Below are 15575 nucleotides of genomic sequence, written 5' to 3' on the forward strand. Positions count from 1 at the left end.
CCAATTTCCTACAAATAGCTTTTTAATGCAGTGCATCCATGGAGCCCTTTGTAGTGAAAGTCATTGGGGCTCTCTCCATAAAGAATTTAGTTTACAGATGGCCATCAGTGATTGCTGCTGAACGTACATCCAGTCCCTACTGGAAAGTACTAACATTACCCATTAAACACAGGAAGACAAGCATCAAGGTCAATGTAGTGATGCAAAAGAGAACAATAAAAATGAATATTAAATAGCCACATATCTATAATTGGAAAGATAAATGCTGACAAAAAAATCATTTATTGCCCTGGAATACATTCACAGTAAGTCACTTAATTATAATGGCATTTACACTGTATAATGGTATCTACATGTTGTAAATTATTTAGTAAAAAAATACATGGGTTGTAGCTAATTAAGACTTTATCAATGCCCAAATCACAGCAGAATCTGTTTGGTCATGTTGTCTGTGGGGCAGGTTTATCAATATTCAAAGTTGACCTTTTATTGTGATCTGTGTTTTTTTCAGCAAAAATCTTGAATTTCAGTTCCGAAAACTCAAATTTTCAAGATTTATTAAGTACAAAAAATATAAAAACTCAAAAATTATTTGTCACCTACATGCGGTCAAGTTTATATAGTCAAAAGGAGTTCCATTTTCAAAATTCAAGCTAATTTTCAATTTCAGTTTCCAGGTCTAATTGGAAATTAGGCATACCTGAAAATGAAGGGTAAAATGAGATTTCATTGTGTCTGATTTGCATTGCAATGTTTTTATACAGTCAACTTTTCCATATTAGAGTTTTTAATAAATTAGCTCAAATTTCGATAATGCTCAAATTCCAGTGCTGATAATTCTGTCCATTTGTGTCTATTTCAGCAATAGGCTGGCAGGGTCGGACAGGACTGAATTCCCCCACTACATGCTGAACTCACATATTCCCCTCCGATAGCGATCCCGATCGCAAAGCCCACCCTGTTTGCATCACTGCCGTGGCCATTACGTCACAGACCCATCCCCACCCCAGCGGGTAATGTACTTGCCACAAGGTAATAACCCTAATGCCACATGTGGCTAATCCAGTGCTGAAAAGCATGACATTTCAACTCCAAACTGCACTTCTTGTACCGGGGCCAATGCAGTGCCATCAGGTGCACACACAGGAAAAGGCTGATGCTAGCATAGGGACTTATTCTCAGCCTGCATTTATCCACAGGATGAGAGTCAGCCCCATGGGGCAGTTGCCTTAGGGTAATTTATGTACTGAGTCAGGTAGGGAAATAACAGCAAATTTACATTGCATTAAGTGAGCAGAACACATGTTTGCAACAGAAATACTGTAATTGAGACAAGACAATATAAAAAAAATAGTGTTTTGAAACAAAATATATTATAGCACGTAATAGCAAACAGAAAACTAGAAAGGGAAGTTTGAGAACAAACTTCATGTTGGGTTGAAAAACGTGAAGTCACAAAATGAAATCTGATTGGCTGTTGTTGGCTCCGCCCACTTTTTTTAACCTTGGACCCACAGTTATATAGTAAAAACCACTGTGCAAAGTTTGGGGACCCTGATTTTAATAGTGTCTGAATGGCAGCAATGTAGATTTCCCCCCTGCAGTTACCCTGTGACTAACTCTGCAAAGTTTAGGGACCCTGGGATTAATAGTTAAAGAACGGCAGCAGTTTAACTTTAAACCAATAAAAGTCAATAGGCAAATTGTGATTGGTGGTTGGTGGGTGTGCCCACTTTTTCTAACCTTGAGTCGAAATCACCCAGTGACACTGAGCACCCTGGCATAAATAGTGTGAGAATGACAGCATTTTAAATTTAAATCAATAAAATTCAATGGATGGAATCTGATTAGCTGTTAGTGGCCCAACCTACTTTTCCTATGTTTGAACTGCAGTCCCCCAGGGACCAACTTTGCAAAGTTTGGGGACTCAGGCATAAACATTGTGAGACTGACAGCATTTTATACTTCACCATATAGATTGTAAGCTCTACGGGGCAGGGACCTCCTTCCTCTTGTGTCTTTGACTCTTAACTTATTGCAACTGTAACTGTATCTTGTATTTATTTGTATTTGTGTTTATTGTTACAGCCTCAAAGCTGTAAGATTGGCAGCAGTTTCAATTTCCCCATTAAAGTCAATGGATGAAATTTGATTGGCTGTTGTTGGCCCCTCCCACTTTGGGGGTCATCCAACAAATGTCGGTGTTTCATTCGGGGTGACCCCATCATTATGTTATTCAAGTTTGGGGGGTGTAGCTTCAAAGCTGTAAGTGTGGCAGCAGTTTGATATCTTCCCTGTCAAAGTCAATGGAAAAATTGGGGTGCTCGGAGCGGCGCCACAAAAAGACGGGGGGTGGGTGGATTGCTTAGAAAAGCACAAGCAACCTGCTCCGCTATAGGGCGAAGAAGTGTGGAGAGTTGGGGTGTTGTACCCCTAAAACTGTAGGAGAAGTAGCGTTTAGAAAATGGGGGGCGCTAAGAATAAGAAGAAGAAGCCAAAGTTCAAGAACAGTATATTGGGGTTTTCAACCAACACAATAAACTCAAGAAATGTTATCTGGCAGTTGCACAAGTGAAATGCAGTTTTATCAGAACTGAAAAGTACTGTAGCAGCACCAAGTGGTCAAAAAATATTTTCACTTTTATATTGTGTCCAAAGTATGTATTAAAGGAAAACTATATCCCCAATACAAATACTTAACTAATAGATGGTTTATATCATGTTAAGTGCCCTATTAAAGAATCTCACCAAACTGGAACATATTTATCAGTAAATATTGTCCTTTTACATCCTTTCCCTCGAGCCACCATTAAGTGATGGGCTGTGTGCTCCCTCAGAGATCAGCTGACAGGAAGTGATGCAGCTCCAACTCTAACAGGAAGTAGTGTGGAAGCAAAAGACAGAACTCTGTCCATTCATTGGCTGATGGGGCCTAGCAGTATGTGTGCCTTAGCTTGTTTGTATGCACTGTGAATTCTATTTTTTATTTAGGATTACCCAATGGCACATACTACTAAAAAAGTATAATTTCATAAAAATGGTTTCTTTAGATGAAGCAGGGTTTTATGTATGAGCTGTTTATGCAATATATTTTTCTATACATTGGGGTATAGTTTTTCTTTAATTCCACAGTTTAGACAACAAAAAGAACAAGAAGACCACTGTCAAATATTAGGCAGCCTTTACTAATTAGATTTCATCGCATTCATTCTTTTTTCTGTTTTTCTTCTGTAATAGAAAACACCTGCTTCTCTAGAGCAACATACAGGTAGGGTGAAAATGTAAACATTTTGGGGAGTTTGCACCTACTTTTTGCAATTTCCACCTTGCCCTGTGCTTTATAAAACACCTAAATTGATCTTATTGCTATATGCACCCCCTAACACCCCCTAAATACCACTCCCATTTTACAAAATTTGGCAGGTTATTTAAAATTTGAACACATTTCTGAGGGGTTGGGGAGTCTTGTTTTATGCGTAATTAGTTTTGCTGAAATTGCCCTTTAAGCCGCAAGTCAGGGCACAGATAACGTGGTAACGGGAAACGCCAGTGACAGGCTCAACAAAACGAAGAAACACACTTCTCTCCCAAATGCCTTTCCTCTGCCCACCGACAGAATCCATCCTCCCTCATAATGGCGTAATTAGTGTTTGACCGGAGCCACCGCACAAATGAGCCAACAGTTTGTGCAGCTGATAGCACCTATAACACACATATGTCACATGGGCTCGGTTAGTACTACTTCAAGAACATACCGATTGCTACGTAGCACAACGATGGCCTGCATAATTGTTTCTAAGGAAACGGCTCCAACCAATCAGCAGACTGTGTCTGTGGAAGTTGTCTCAGCCAATCGGAGAGCCGCAGCCATGGAAACATCCAGACGCTAGGCCTTGCATTGATTCTTACCCGGTGCTTTGGCCTCCCGGTATATCGCCTATCCGCTGCTCAGGTTTGAGGACACATTTCCGTCTTACATGGGGTAATTGGGTGTTGTTATCTCGCTTACACTCACTCTCCAGCTCGCATTGCCCCCTCTCCCCAAGCTGTTCCTTCCCACAATTCCTTCTACTGTTCAGGGCCAATAATACAACCTATTAAAGGACACTGTTCCCAGATCATAGAAATACGATCTGTTTTGCTTTAATACACTTCTGAATAGGCATTCTGCCCCTTCCCCCAACACCTACGCTATGCACTAACTTTGCTTTATCTTACAGGTAAAACTCCACATACCCTGTGATATCAAAGACTGAATAACATGTTTAAGGCGAAAGTGCTTGTCGTTGGACCCACGGAGGTACGGATGGAAAAACCGGAAGTGCTGCAGTATTGTGATCATTTTAATTTTAACACGAGTAACACTGGTAGAGTGTGGGTGCTAGAGAGGCACATATATAGATTATTAGGGCACCAGTGCATTCTGGGAATGCAATTGTATCTGCAGTTTCACTGTATTAGTTACTTTTTGTGTGAATTTCGCTGTAAAATTCCATCTCTCACGGAAAATGCAGTTCCACCATAGCGTGAATGTTTTCTGAACTTGTATCTGGTTACTTTAGGACAGGGCAAATATTTGGGGAGTAACACAAACAAATTCCTGGTGGTGCCAAATAAGGGCTGTGATTGGCTATTTGGTAGCCCATATCTGTACTGGCAGCCTACAGGGGGGTCTGTTTGGCAGTACTCCAGGTTTTTTATTAACTAAAACTTGCCTCCAAGCCAAGAGTTCAAAAATAAGCACCTGCTTTGATGCCACTGGGAGCAACATCCAAGGGGTTGGTGAGAAGCATGTTGCCCCCGAGCCACTGCTTTAGGGTGACTAGATCGCTTAAAGATCCAGGGACATGAATAAATATATGTTGCTGGACAGCACTGATTGCATTTGAAACATGTTATAAAGAACTGGGGTACCAAAGGGGTGCCTGTGGGGCTTTCATTTCCCCTAACTGCTTATATCTTTTTTCACACAGTGTTTCCTCATTTATCTAATTCTGCTTTTTGTGAGCGATGCAGATGGTAACCTCTGCACTAGTTCTGATGGAGATAGAATTGTAGAGCATAAGTTATTTACTTACATGGTATCAGCAGAAAAAAACATTTTATGTGCTCTCTTTAGTACATGAATTGTTGTCTGTAGAAAGTGCAGGGGAAATATATATTTATCAACCTTTTCTCTCTGTAAGGGGAATTTTTTCTTTAGACTGATTTTTCTGGGATGCACCCACTGGATGTTGGGGGTTCTAAACATGTGTTTGTATTCAATTCAGGAATGTGGCAGGCTTTGCAAAACATCCCAGGCTTGTAAATTTGTTTATTGAAGCTGATACAATATAATTTCGACTTTACGTGTTTCATGCTTTACCTAGCATTTGCTTGTATGCAAGAGCTCTAAGGAAGTACACAGTTTTAAACATACCTTGAGTAGACAAATAAAATGAATCGGTTGCAAAGTAGGATGGTTCAACCAATCCTTCACTAAATAATATCACTGCACAGGTATCTAAAACCCCAAAAATGAATTTCTGTAAATTTAATTTTAATTTGTGATTTGGCCTTTGCATCTTTGCATTACAACTGATCATCCAAAGGACAACCCAGAGTAGAATGAGAGCATAGATATAAATATATATCCTTAACTGGGTAAAAATACTGTCCAGAAATATAAGAGGAAAAAACTAGGACATCTGCTCTTATACCTCTCTCCGTTTAAGTTACATTAGATACTGCATAAAATATTGCGTATGCTAGATGTCTGGAATATATAATTTTATGAGGATTTGTTGTTGGATGGAATTGTTGATGGAACTGATTTGATTGTTTTTCAATTGCAGAGCGGTAAAAGCGTTTTGGCCAATTTTATATCTGATGCAACAGAAACAATAGCTGGCGAATACAACCCCACTCAAGGTGTAAGGTAAGGGTTAAAGGACAAGGAAAGTCTAAAAACAACATGAGCTCAATAACTTAGCCTTAACACAGTCCTTAACATATTTCCTGAACTCACCGTGCTGTTGCTTAATCTGGCTCTGACATGGAAAAGTCTTGTCAGTAAATGCAGTACCTGCTCTAAGTCTTTGCAGCTTCCTGTCTCACTGAACACTGATTGTCTAGGACACAGACATGCTCAGTGCACAGCAGAGAGCTCCGTTTTTTTTTTTTTCCTTTAAAGGAGAAGGAAAGGCTAGTAAAGAGTTAACCCCAAGCTGCAGGCATTCCTTCAGTTCTCTCAATAGTGCCCTTAAGTCTCCCCATACTTCACCGTTCAGAAGATCAGAAGCCAAACAGAGATAAAAAACTTTTTCCAAGACATGAGGACTCGTTTCTACAGGCAGCGCATGGGCAGAGAGCAGAAGCGTCCGGTTGCCATGGGGACGCAGCGTTGCCGAGTTCTCTCACAAGCAGGGGGGAGGACGGGCTGGTGCTGCCAGGGAGATTGTTTATGGCAGGAGCAGGGGTTTGTGGAGCTTGGGGGGGTTTGTGGCAGGAGGGGGGGTTTGTGGCAGGAGCGGGGGGGGGTTTGTGGCAGGAGGGGGGGTTTGTGGCAGGAGCGGGGGTTTGTGGCTGGAGGGGGGGTTTGTGGCAGGAGCGGGGGGGGGTTTGTGGCAGGAGCGGGGGGGGGTTTGTGGCAGGAGGGGGGGTTTGTGGAGCTGCAGAAAATTTCTAACAGGAGCTGGGAGGCTGGCTTGTGCTTTTTAGCCCATTCAGACACGCTGGATAAGATGGCGGCGCCGTTCACTGAAACAAGCATGTAAGTTCTAGTATGTGTATCTCTGTAAATCTTTCATTAGGCAAGCCAGGAATATAGCGATTTTACACAGCAATAGTAGTACTTTTTAATAGTGTGCTTAATAGATTTTGCCTTTCCTTCTCCTTTAAGTTTTCTGTCGCAGGTTCAGTTCTGATTTCTTATGTTTGGTTAAGGTTTCTTTATGATTTTTACATTTCCCAATCAATATAATAGCTGTATTGAACTTTATTTTATTTGTTATCCCTTTAATACTTTTTTTTTTTTTTTAGAATTCTAGAATGTGAATGTCCAAATGGAAATAAAGGCTCCTCTTGTGAAGTGGAACTTTGGGACTGTGGGGGAGATTCAAAGTAAGTTACATTAATAGGAGCTCCATTAGAATTGCTGACATCAATCTCAAGATAATGGTTTCAGCAAAGCTTTGGTGCATATAAATGAAAAATCCCAGTAATAGGGGAACTGAAATCATTATCAAAACGTAGTAGATATTTTAAAGGGCAGTAAATCCCCTTGTTCAACATGAGGTCAATGAAAAGGGCATGTACTAAACATGGTTTTTGCCTTTTGTTTTAATCAGGGCAACGGGTGAGGTGTCAGCTATATTAGGAGAGATTTTTCAATATGTTCCAGTTATTATGCCATAGTCTAGGTGTTTAGACAGTAGTAATTTTGTAGGTATATACTTGTCAGGTAAATAAGGATGTAGCTTGGCAACATTTACTAGGTTATTATTGGTTATGGTTATATATAACTTTGTACATGGAAATAAGTTGCAAATAGTCTGTAGTAGTCTAGGGGCAGATTTATCAAAATGTGAGTTTAAAGCTTAATACATAAAAACTCAACCATGTTCTTTTCATTCCTATGGGATTTTTAGAAGTGTATTTATCAAATGGTGAGTTCTAACTTTCACCCACTGATAAATACGCTTCTAAAAATCCTGCTGGAGTTGCTGGTGGAAAGGCCAAGGCATCAATTCAAAGTCACGCAAAGTTTTTTCCTGCAGGCAACTAACTCACTTTGTGGGCCATCAGCCTAAATGTTATACAGTAATTATATAGATAATGTACTTCAAAAGGAAAGAGCTTGCCCTTGGAAAATAATGCTAGGTTATTTGCTGTATAGTTGCTTGTTATCATAAGGTATTATATATAAACAGTGGAATGGATACCTGCAAGAAACACGCATGGGAAGCAGGGACTGGTTAAGGCACCTACTTTGTTTGTCCCTGGAGTGATGTTATTTCTGAGTTACGTGACATCCAGGTTAGGCTTAGGCAGTGGTTTGGGGTGGGGAGAGGAATTGATACAGGTTGGTGGTGCCAATTGTGGGTCTGCTATATATATATGTGTCTACTGCTTTGTTTGCAGTTTAAATGCTTTCATTTTTTAAAGGCAAAAGCTGTAGAAAATAACTTTTATGTAAATAATGGACACATTTTTTTTAATGAACCATCTCTTTATTCTTGTCTTGTAAATAGGTTTAAGAGTTGTTGGCCAGTGATAATGAAATACTCACATGGAGTAATCATAGTTTTCAATTCTGATATTCCTAGTCATCTCAAAGAGATTGAAATGTGGCACTTAAAGGAACAGTAACACCAAAAAATGAAAGTGTATAAAAATAATTAATATATTATGTACTGTTGCCCTGCACTGGTAAAAGTTGTGTGTTTGCTTCATAAACACTACTACAGTTTATATAAATACCCTGCTGTGTAGCCATGGGGGCAGCCATTTAAATTGAAAAAAGGAGAAAAGGCACAGGTTACGTAGCAGATAACAGATAAGTAGCATAGAATCCCATTGTATTCTACACAGTTATCTGTTATCTTCTTATATAACCTGTGCCTTTTCTCCTTTTTACAATTTAAATGGCTGCCTCCATGGCTACACAACAGTTATTTCTGTTAACTACAGTAGTCTTTCTGAAGCAAACACACAACTTTTACCAGTGCAGGGCAACAGTACATTATATTTTAATTATTTTAAAACATTTTTATATTTTAGTGTTACTGTTCCTTTAAACTTTATCCAGAAGCAGCGAGTGCGAGTGTCTTCTGATTGCACATAAAAAGCCTGGGTCAGGGGACGAAAGAGAACGTCTAAATTTAGGTAAGCTGGCACATTTTTAATACAGTATAGAACATAAAAAATAAGTTTAAAGGAGACATATACCATCATTTTTCAGTTTATCTTAAATTGCAGCTAACACTCTAAAATTGAATAAAATAAAGTGTATTTTATACCTACTGTTGAAGAAGGCTGTGTAATCCCTGCACAAATGCTAAAGCCCCTCCCTTTCACAGGGCTTCCGGCTGGAAAATAGTCTGTCTGTAGCTGGGGCCGCCGGCCCTCGCTTCTTTCCTATACAGACACTGCAGCCACTGAGAGAGGAGTGGGCGTGAGACGTGGGCGGCGCCTTTGATGACGTCATTTCCCCGCCCACGTCAGTCACGCTGGGGTCCTTCTCAGTGCTGCTCCTGGCCGGCCCTGCTCTCCTGACTTGCAGCTCAGTTGAAGGAAGATTCGCTGCGTCTGTGACATGCTGGAATGTAAGGCACCTTGATTCTCTTTCTTAAAAAAAAATTATTTACCAAATAAAAGAAAACGTTATTTACAATGAAGGAGTCAGATCTGTTTATTCATTAGACTGTACCTAATGATAAATGATGTGTGTTATTTGCTTGCAACTCCCTGCATCCATGTTAGGTTCCAATTATATATAGTTACAACTCCCTGCACCCAATCCTACAGTGTCCCTGCCCATCAGTATTACGTTCTGCAATCACTATGAGAGTTTTTTTTTTACATGCAACTCCCTGCAACTTGTACTTTGACACCTAAACTGGCTGTTTTTTGGTATTTTCCCCTGCAACAACTCCCTGCAACTTGTACTTTGATACCTAAACTGGCTGTTTTTTGGTATTTTCCCCTGCAACAACTCCCTGCAACTTGTACTTTGACACCTAAACTGGCTGTTTTTTTTTGTATTTTCTCCTGCAACAACTCCCTGCAACTTGTACTTTGATACCTAAACTGGCTGTTTTTTTTGTATTTTCTCCTGCAACAACTCCCTGCAACTTGTATTTTGACACCTAAACTGGGGTTTTTTTTGTATTTTCTCCTGCAAAACTATAAGTTCCATGCAGGATGCTGCTGCTTTGCAGAGCGATTTGACAAAATTAGATAACTGGGCAGCAAACTGGAAAATGAGGTTCAATGTTGATAAGTGCAAAGTTATGCACTTTGGTAGAAATAATATAAACGCAAACTATCTACTGAATGGTAGTGTGTTGGGGGTATCCTTAATGGAGAAGGATCTAGGGGTTTTTGTTGATAACAAGTTGTCTAATGCCAGGCAGTGTCATTCTGTGGCTACTACAGCAAATAAAGTGCTGTCTTGTATAAAAAAGGGCATTGACTCAAGGGATGAGAACATAATTTTGCCCCTTTATAGGTCCCTGGTAAGGCCTCACCTTGAGTATGCAGTGCAGTTTTGGGCTCCAGTCCTTAAGAAGGATATTAATGAGCTGGAGAGAGTGCAGAGACGTGCAACTAAACTGGTTAAGGGGATGGAAGATTTTAACTATGAGGTTAGACTGTCGAGGTTGGGGTTGTTTTCTCTGGAAAAGAGGCGCTTGCGAGGGGACATGATTACTCTGTACAAGTACATTAGAGGGGATTATAGGCAGTTGGGGGATGTTCTTTTTTCCCATAAAAACAATCAGCGCACCAGAGGTCACCCCTTTAGATTAGAGGAAAGGAGCTTCCATTTGAAGCAGCATAGGTGGTTTTTCACGGTGAGGGCAGTGAGGTTATGGAATGCCCTTCCTAGTGATGTGGTAATGGCAGATTCTGTTAATGCCTTTAAGAGGGGCCTGGATGAGTTCTTGATCAATCAGAATATCCAAGGCTATTGTGATACTAATATCTACAGTTAGTACTAGTGGTTGTATATATAGTGTATGTATGTGAGTGTATAGATTGGTAGGTGTGGGTTAGGTGTGCTGGGTTTACTTGGATGGGTTGAACTTGATGGACACTGGTCTTTTTTCAACCCTATGTAACTATGTAACAACTCCCTGCAACTTGTACTTTGACACCTAAACTGGCTGTTTTTTTGTATTTTCCCCTGCAACAACTCCCTGCAACTTGTACTTTGACACCTAAACTGGGGTTTTTTTGGTATTTTCTCCTGCAACAACTCCCTGCAACTTGTACTTTGACACCTAAACTGGCTGTTTTTTGGTATTTTCTCCTGCAACAACTCCCTGCAACTTGTACTTTGACACCTAAACTGGCTGTTTTTTGGTATTTTCTCCTGCAACAACTCCCTGCAACTTGTACTTTGATACCTAAACTGGCTGTTTTTTGGTATTTTCTCCTGCAACAACTCCCTGCAACTTGTACTTTGACACCTAAACTGGCTGTTTTTTTGGTATTTTCTCCTGCAACAACTCCCTGCAACTTGTACTTTGATACCTAAACTGGCTGTTTTTTGGTATTTTCCCCTGCAACTTGTACTTTGACACCTAAACTGGCTGTTTTTTTGCATTTTCCCCTGCAACAACTCCCTGCAACTTGTACTTTGACACCTAAACTGGGTTTTTTTTGGTATTTTCTCCTGAAACAACTCCCTGCAACTTGTACTTTGACACCTAAACTGGCTGTTTTTTGGTATTTTCTCCTGCAACAACTCCCTGCAACTTGTACTTTGACACCTAAACTGGCTGTTTTTTGGTATTTTCTCCTGCAACAACTCCCTGCAACTTGTACTTTGATACCTAAACTGGCTGTTTTTTGGTATTTTCTCCTGCAACAACTCCCTGCAACTTGTACTTTGACACCTAAACTGGCTGTTTTTTGGTATTTTCCCCTGCAACAACTCCCTGCAACTTGTACTTTGACACCTAAACTGGCTGTTTTTTGGTATTTTCTCCTGCAACAACTCCCTGCAACTTGTACTTTGATACCTAAACTGGCTGTTTTTTGGTATTTTCCCCTGCAACAACTCCCTGCAACTTGTACTTTGATACCTAAACTGGCTGTTTTTTTGGTATTTTCCCCTGCAACAACTCCCTGCAACTTGTACTTTGACACCTAAACTGGGTTTTTTTTTGTATTTTCTCCTGCAACAACTCCCTGCAACTTGTACTTTGACACCTAAACTAGGTTTTTTTTTGGTATTTTCTCCTGCAACAACTCCCTGCAACTTGTACTTTGACACCTAAACTGGGTTTTTTTTTGTATTTTCTCCTGCAACAACTCCCTGCAACTTGTACTTTGACACCTAAACTGGCTGTTTTTTGGTATTTTCTCCTGCAACAACTCCCTGCAACTTGTACTTTGATACCTAAACTGGCTGTTTTTTGGTATTTTCTCCTGCAACAACTCCCTGCAACTTGTACTTTGATACCTAAACTGGCTGGTTTTTGGTATTTTCTCCTGCAACAACTCCCTGCAACTTGTACTTTGACACCTAAACTGGCTGTCTTTTGGTATTTTCCCCTGCAACAACTCCCTGCAACTTGTACTTTGACACCTAAACTGGCCATTTTTTGGTATTTTCTCCTGCAACAACTCCCTGCAACTTGTACTTTGATACCTAAACTGGCTGTTTTTTGGTATTTTCCCCTGCAACAACTCCCTGCAACTTGTACTTTGACACCTAAACTGGGTTTTTTTTGGTATTTTCTCCTGCAACAACTCCCTGCAACTTGTACTTTGACACCTAAACTAGGTTTTTTTTGGTATTTTCTCCTGCAACAACTCCCTGCAACTTGTACTTTGATACCTAAACTGGGGTTTTTTTTGTATTTTCTCCTGCAACAACTCCCTGCAACTTGTACTTTGACACCTAAACTGTTTTTTTTTTGTATTTTCTCCTGCAACAACTCCCTGCAACTTGTACTTTGACACCTAAACTAGGTTTTTTTTGGTATTTTCTCCTGCAACAACTCCCTGCAACTTGTACTTTGATACCTAAACTGGATGTTTTTTGGTATTTTCTCCTGCAACAACTCCCTGCAACTTGTACTTTGATACCTAAACTGGATGTTTTTTGGTATTTTCTCCTGCAACAACTCTCTGCAACTTGTACTTTGATACCTAAACTGGATGTTTTTTGGTATTTTCTCCTGCAACAACTCCCTGCAACTTGTACTTTGATACCTAAGCTGGGGTTTTTTTGCATTTTCTCCTGCAACAACTCCCTGCAACTTGTAAAGCTCAGGCAGCAGCACAGGACAGCTATGTGCAGACTGGTAACAGATACACAGGCAGGGAGGTGGGAGGGGTTTCCCTGCTACAGCAGAGTTCAGCCTGTCAGTCAGTGCTGTGACAATTTCCTGTGGGAGAATGAAGAGACACTCCCATCTCTCATTTCAGTTTAGCTTCAGAGGAGTGAAGATCTCTCTGCAGCTCTGATATAAAAACGATTTTAGCAGGTAAAATGCATTCAAATCATTTTTTTTCTGCAAGATTACATAGATTGAAGAAAGATGAATCATATAACTGAATTTGAAGGTAATATGAAATGTCTCCTTTAAGCATCGCAATTGAAATGAGTCCAAACTGTAAAAATGACCTTTAAAATTAAGATATATTTATAAATGGGGTATGTTGTAGAATGATTCGAGTAAATCTTTTCTCCTCTTTAGGGCCAATGGTGGTAGTATAGAAAAACTAAAACCAAATTAAGCAAATTTGTCAGATGTGATGTCTGTGCTTCTTAACTCATACAGTATGTGTGTTATATGTGAAACTGCCATTTCTTATTAAGAGCTTTGGGATATTTCCAATGAGGAACTTTCCACCGATATGCTCACCTAAGGTGGTCAATATTGGAGTAATTTGTTGGGAATTGGACCCATCGTAGCAAGGACCGCATCAATGCAGAAAATCAAACCTGTCTGATCAACAACTGGCCAATTTTAGGCCAGATATCAGTCAGGGGTCCCCATACACATACAGATAAGCTGCTGTATTGGTCTGAAGGACTCGAATTGGCAGCTAGAATCTGCTCGTGTAAGGCCACGTTAAGAGTTTGTTGCACAGATAAAGACATGGGTGTTTTATCATACAAGATCCTAAAGTTGTTTGGTGTGACTATATTTAATTATACCAGATTGTAATGTAGGTTATTGTTGTTTTACAGCTCCAGCCCTTGCTACATTAACCCTTATATATTCCAATCTGGAAGATGACCCTGAGGATGTAAGAATGGAGTTAATGAAATACCTTCGAGGCATAGTCATTTCTTTGTCGGAGAGCAGAGACCAAGAGGAAATGTCCATTATAACATAAAAGATGTTTAAAAGCCTGCATTTTTAAATAAATGTTTATTAAGTTTTTATGATCAAAATCTAGTACATGGGGAAAAGGAGATAAGGACCTTTATTTTGTGTGAAATATTCCACTTTTTGTGAAAAAATTGAGGAAAATTACTGCTTCTGTTAGTTCATCAGTAACCCATGGCTATATTGCACCTCTTGATCTATCACTAAAATAGTAAAACAGTTGAATGTAATGGGATATGAACTGTAGAAGCTGTTTGTACTTTTCATCTTAATCTCTGCTTAGCCAGTGGCTGTCCTATTGCTCTTTTTCCTTCCATCTGTTTGTTATATTATATTCTCTACAAATGGTCTGCTGTTATCAAGGCAGCTTTGCATCATTCCAGAATTTTGTGTAAGTGTAAGACAGGAGGACCTCATGCACATGCACAGAGCTACGCCATTATAGACAGTGAGGAGGGAGGGTAAATATTAGGAGTGCAGAATGGAAAGTAAAAGTGAATTTTTAAAAAGGTATGGATGTTTTACATAGTAACATAGTAACATTTTACTTTTAAGCTAGATATGCTACACCTTGTGTTTTCAGCTTATGTGTTGATACATGGTCACCACAACCCATTAGCAGTATCTCCCCATCTTTTCTGCTGAGCTTAGGTACATACGATATATTGTATATATTGGGACCTTCCTGTTCACACTTGCCTAGATAATTAAGTTTATAGTACACAGGGTGCTTTGAAATACATTTTTGGGGGGAATCTGTCAACCAGTGGGCAACAAGGGACCCATAATTCCTTGGCAATGGGAAGAATGTAAATCACCACAAGTAAAGGTTATTTTCAGTTGGTCTGGCATGTACCAACATGCTTACTCTTATAGAGCTGCTGAACCTCTGGGTTTGCATAGCATGTTCCGTATTATTTACTGGATTTTAGTTCTCCTTTATATGAGATGTTGCAGTAACATGTTGGGGAGGATCATCTAAGGGGGTACAAGGCACAATACTCATTACTGTTTCAGCCCCTTAAAAAGAAATCACAATCGAGTAATCATGAGAGCTCTGAATGCAACTGTACCATTCACCTTTTCCTCTGGAGAAGACGCATTGCTGGCTAGTTTAGTCATAAATCCCCAAACTTGTTTATCCTCCCATTGCTGTATACTTTCTCTATGCAGTTTGATTAACTATTAACATTTGTTAATAGTAATCCTAAAATTCTCTGATGTTTAACCCTTTTCGTGTTCCACTCCCCTTCCAATGCAGACTGCTCATGGATGCACATTGGTCCACTGATGAGATATGCTGAAACTAATATGAAATATTGGAGGAAACCATATCTAGGCACCATAAATACATGTTTGTACTCCATAGTACCATAGCCATTGGTATCCCATAATATTTGAGTTCTCTTGTGACATGGCAATAAAGTAACATAAACCCCCCACACCAGGGGGAAGCTACTGGTGCAGGCAGCCATGGTTGAACACTACTATGCTTAGGGGTATATATATCATGCTGTGTAAAAA

The 15575-nt window shown here is 39.8% G+C and overlaps 1 protein-coding gene across 4 annotated transcripts; it reads left to right on the forward strand.

The window, feature by feature from the left end:
* The first annotated feature begins 2899 nt into the window (after positions 1-2899).
* Positions 2900-15000, forward strand: LOC100489880 (intraflagellar transport protein 22 homolog). Of its 4 annotated transcripts, none has more exons than XM_012954444.3 (7): positions 2900-2938; positions 3238-3268; positions 4221-4300; positions 5835-5917; positions 7021-7101; positions 8789-8865; positions 13910-15000. In XM_012954444.3, exons 3-7 carry the CDS (start codon positions 4262-4264, stop codon positions 14056-14058), a joined length of 429 nt encoding a protein of 142 aa, XP_012809898.1. In that variant the 5' UTR covers positions 2900-2938; positions 3238-3268; positions 4221-4261; the 3' UTR covers positions 14059-15000. The 4 variants fall into 4 exon arrangements, 3 of the variants coding, with proteins under 3 accessions (XP_012809898.1, XP_012809897.1, XP_012809896.1); XR_001169301.3 differs by lacking the exons at positions 2900-2938; positions 3238-3268 and adding exons at positions 3777-3982; positions 9060-9305 and having other exon boundaries at positions 13910-13999; XM_012954443.3 differs by lacking the exons at positions 2900-2938; positions 3238-3268 and adding an exon at positions 3774-3952.
* The last annotated feature ends 575 nt before the right edge of the window (positions 15001-15575 follow it).

This window comes from Xenopus tropicalis, chromosome 3 (genome assembly GCF_000004195.4).
Source record: "Xenopus tropicalis strain Nigerian chromosome 3, UCB_Xtro_10.0, whole genome shotgun sequence".
NCBI lineage: Eukaryota > Metazoa > Chordata > Amphibia > Anura > Pipidae > Xenopus > Xenopus tropicalis.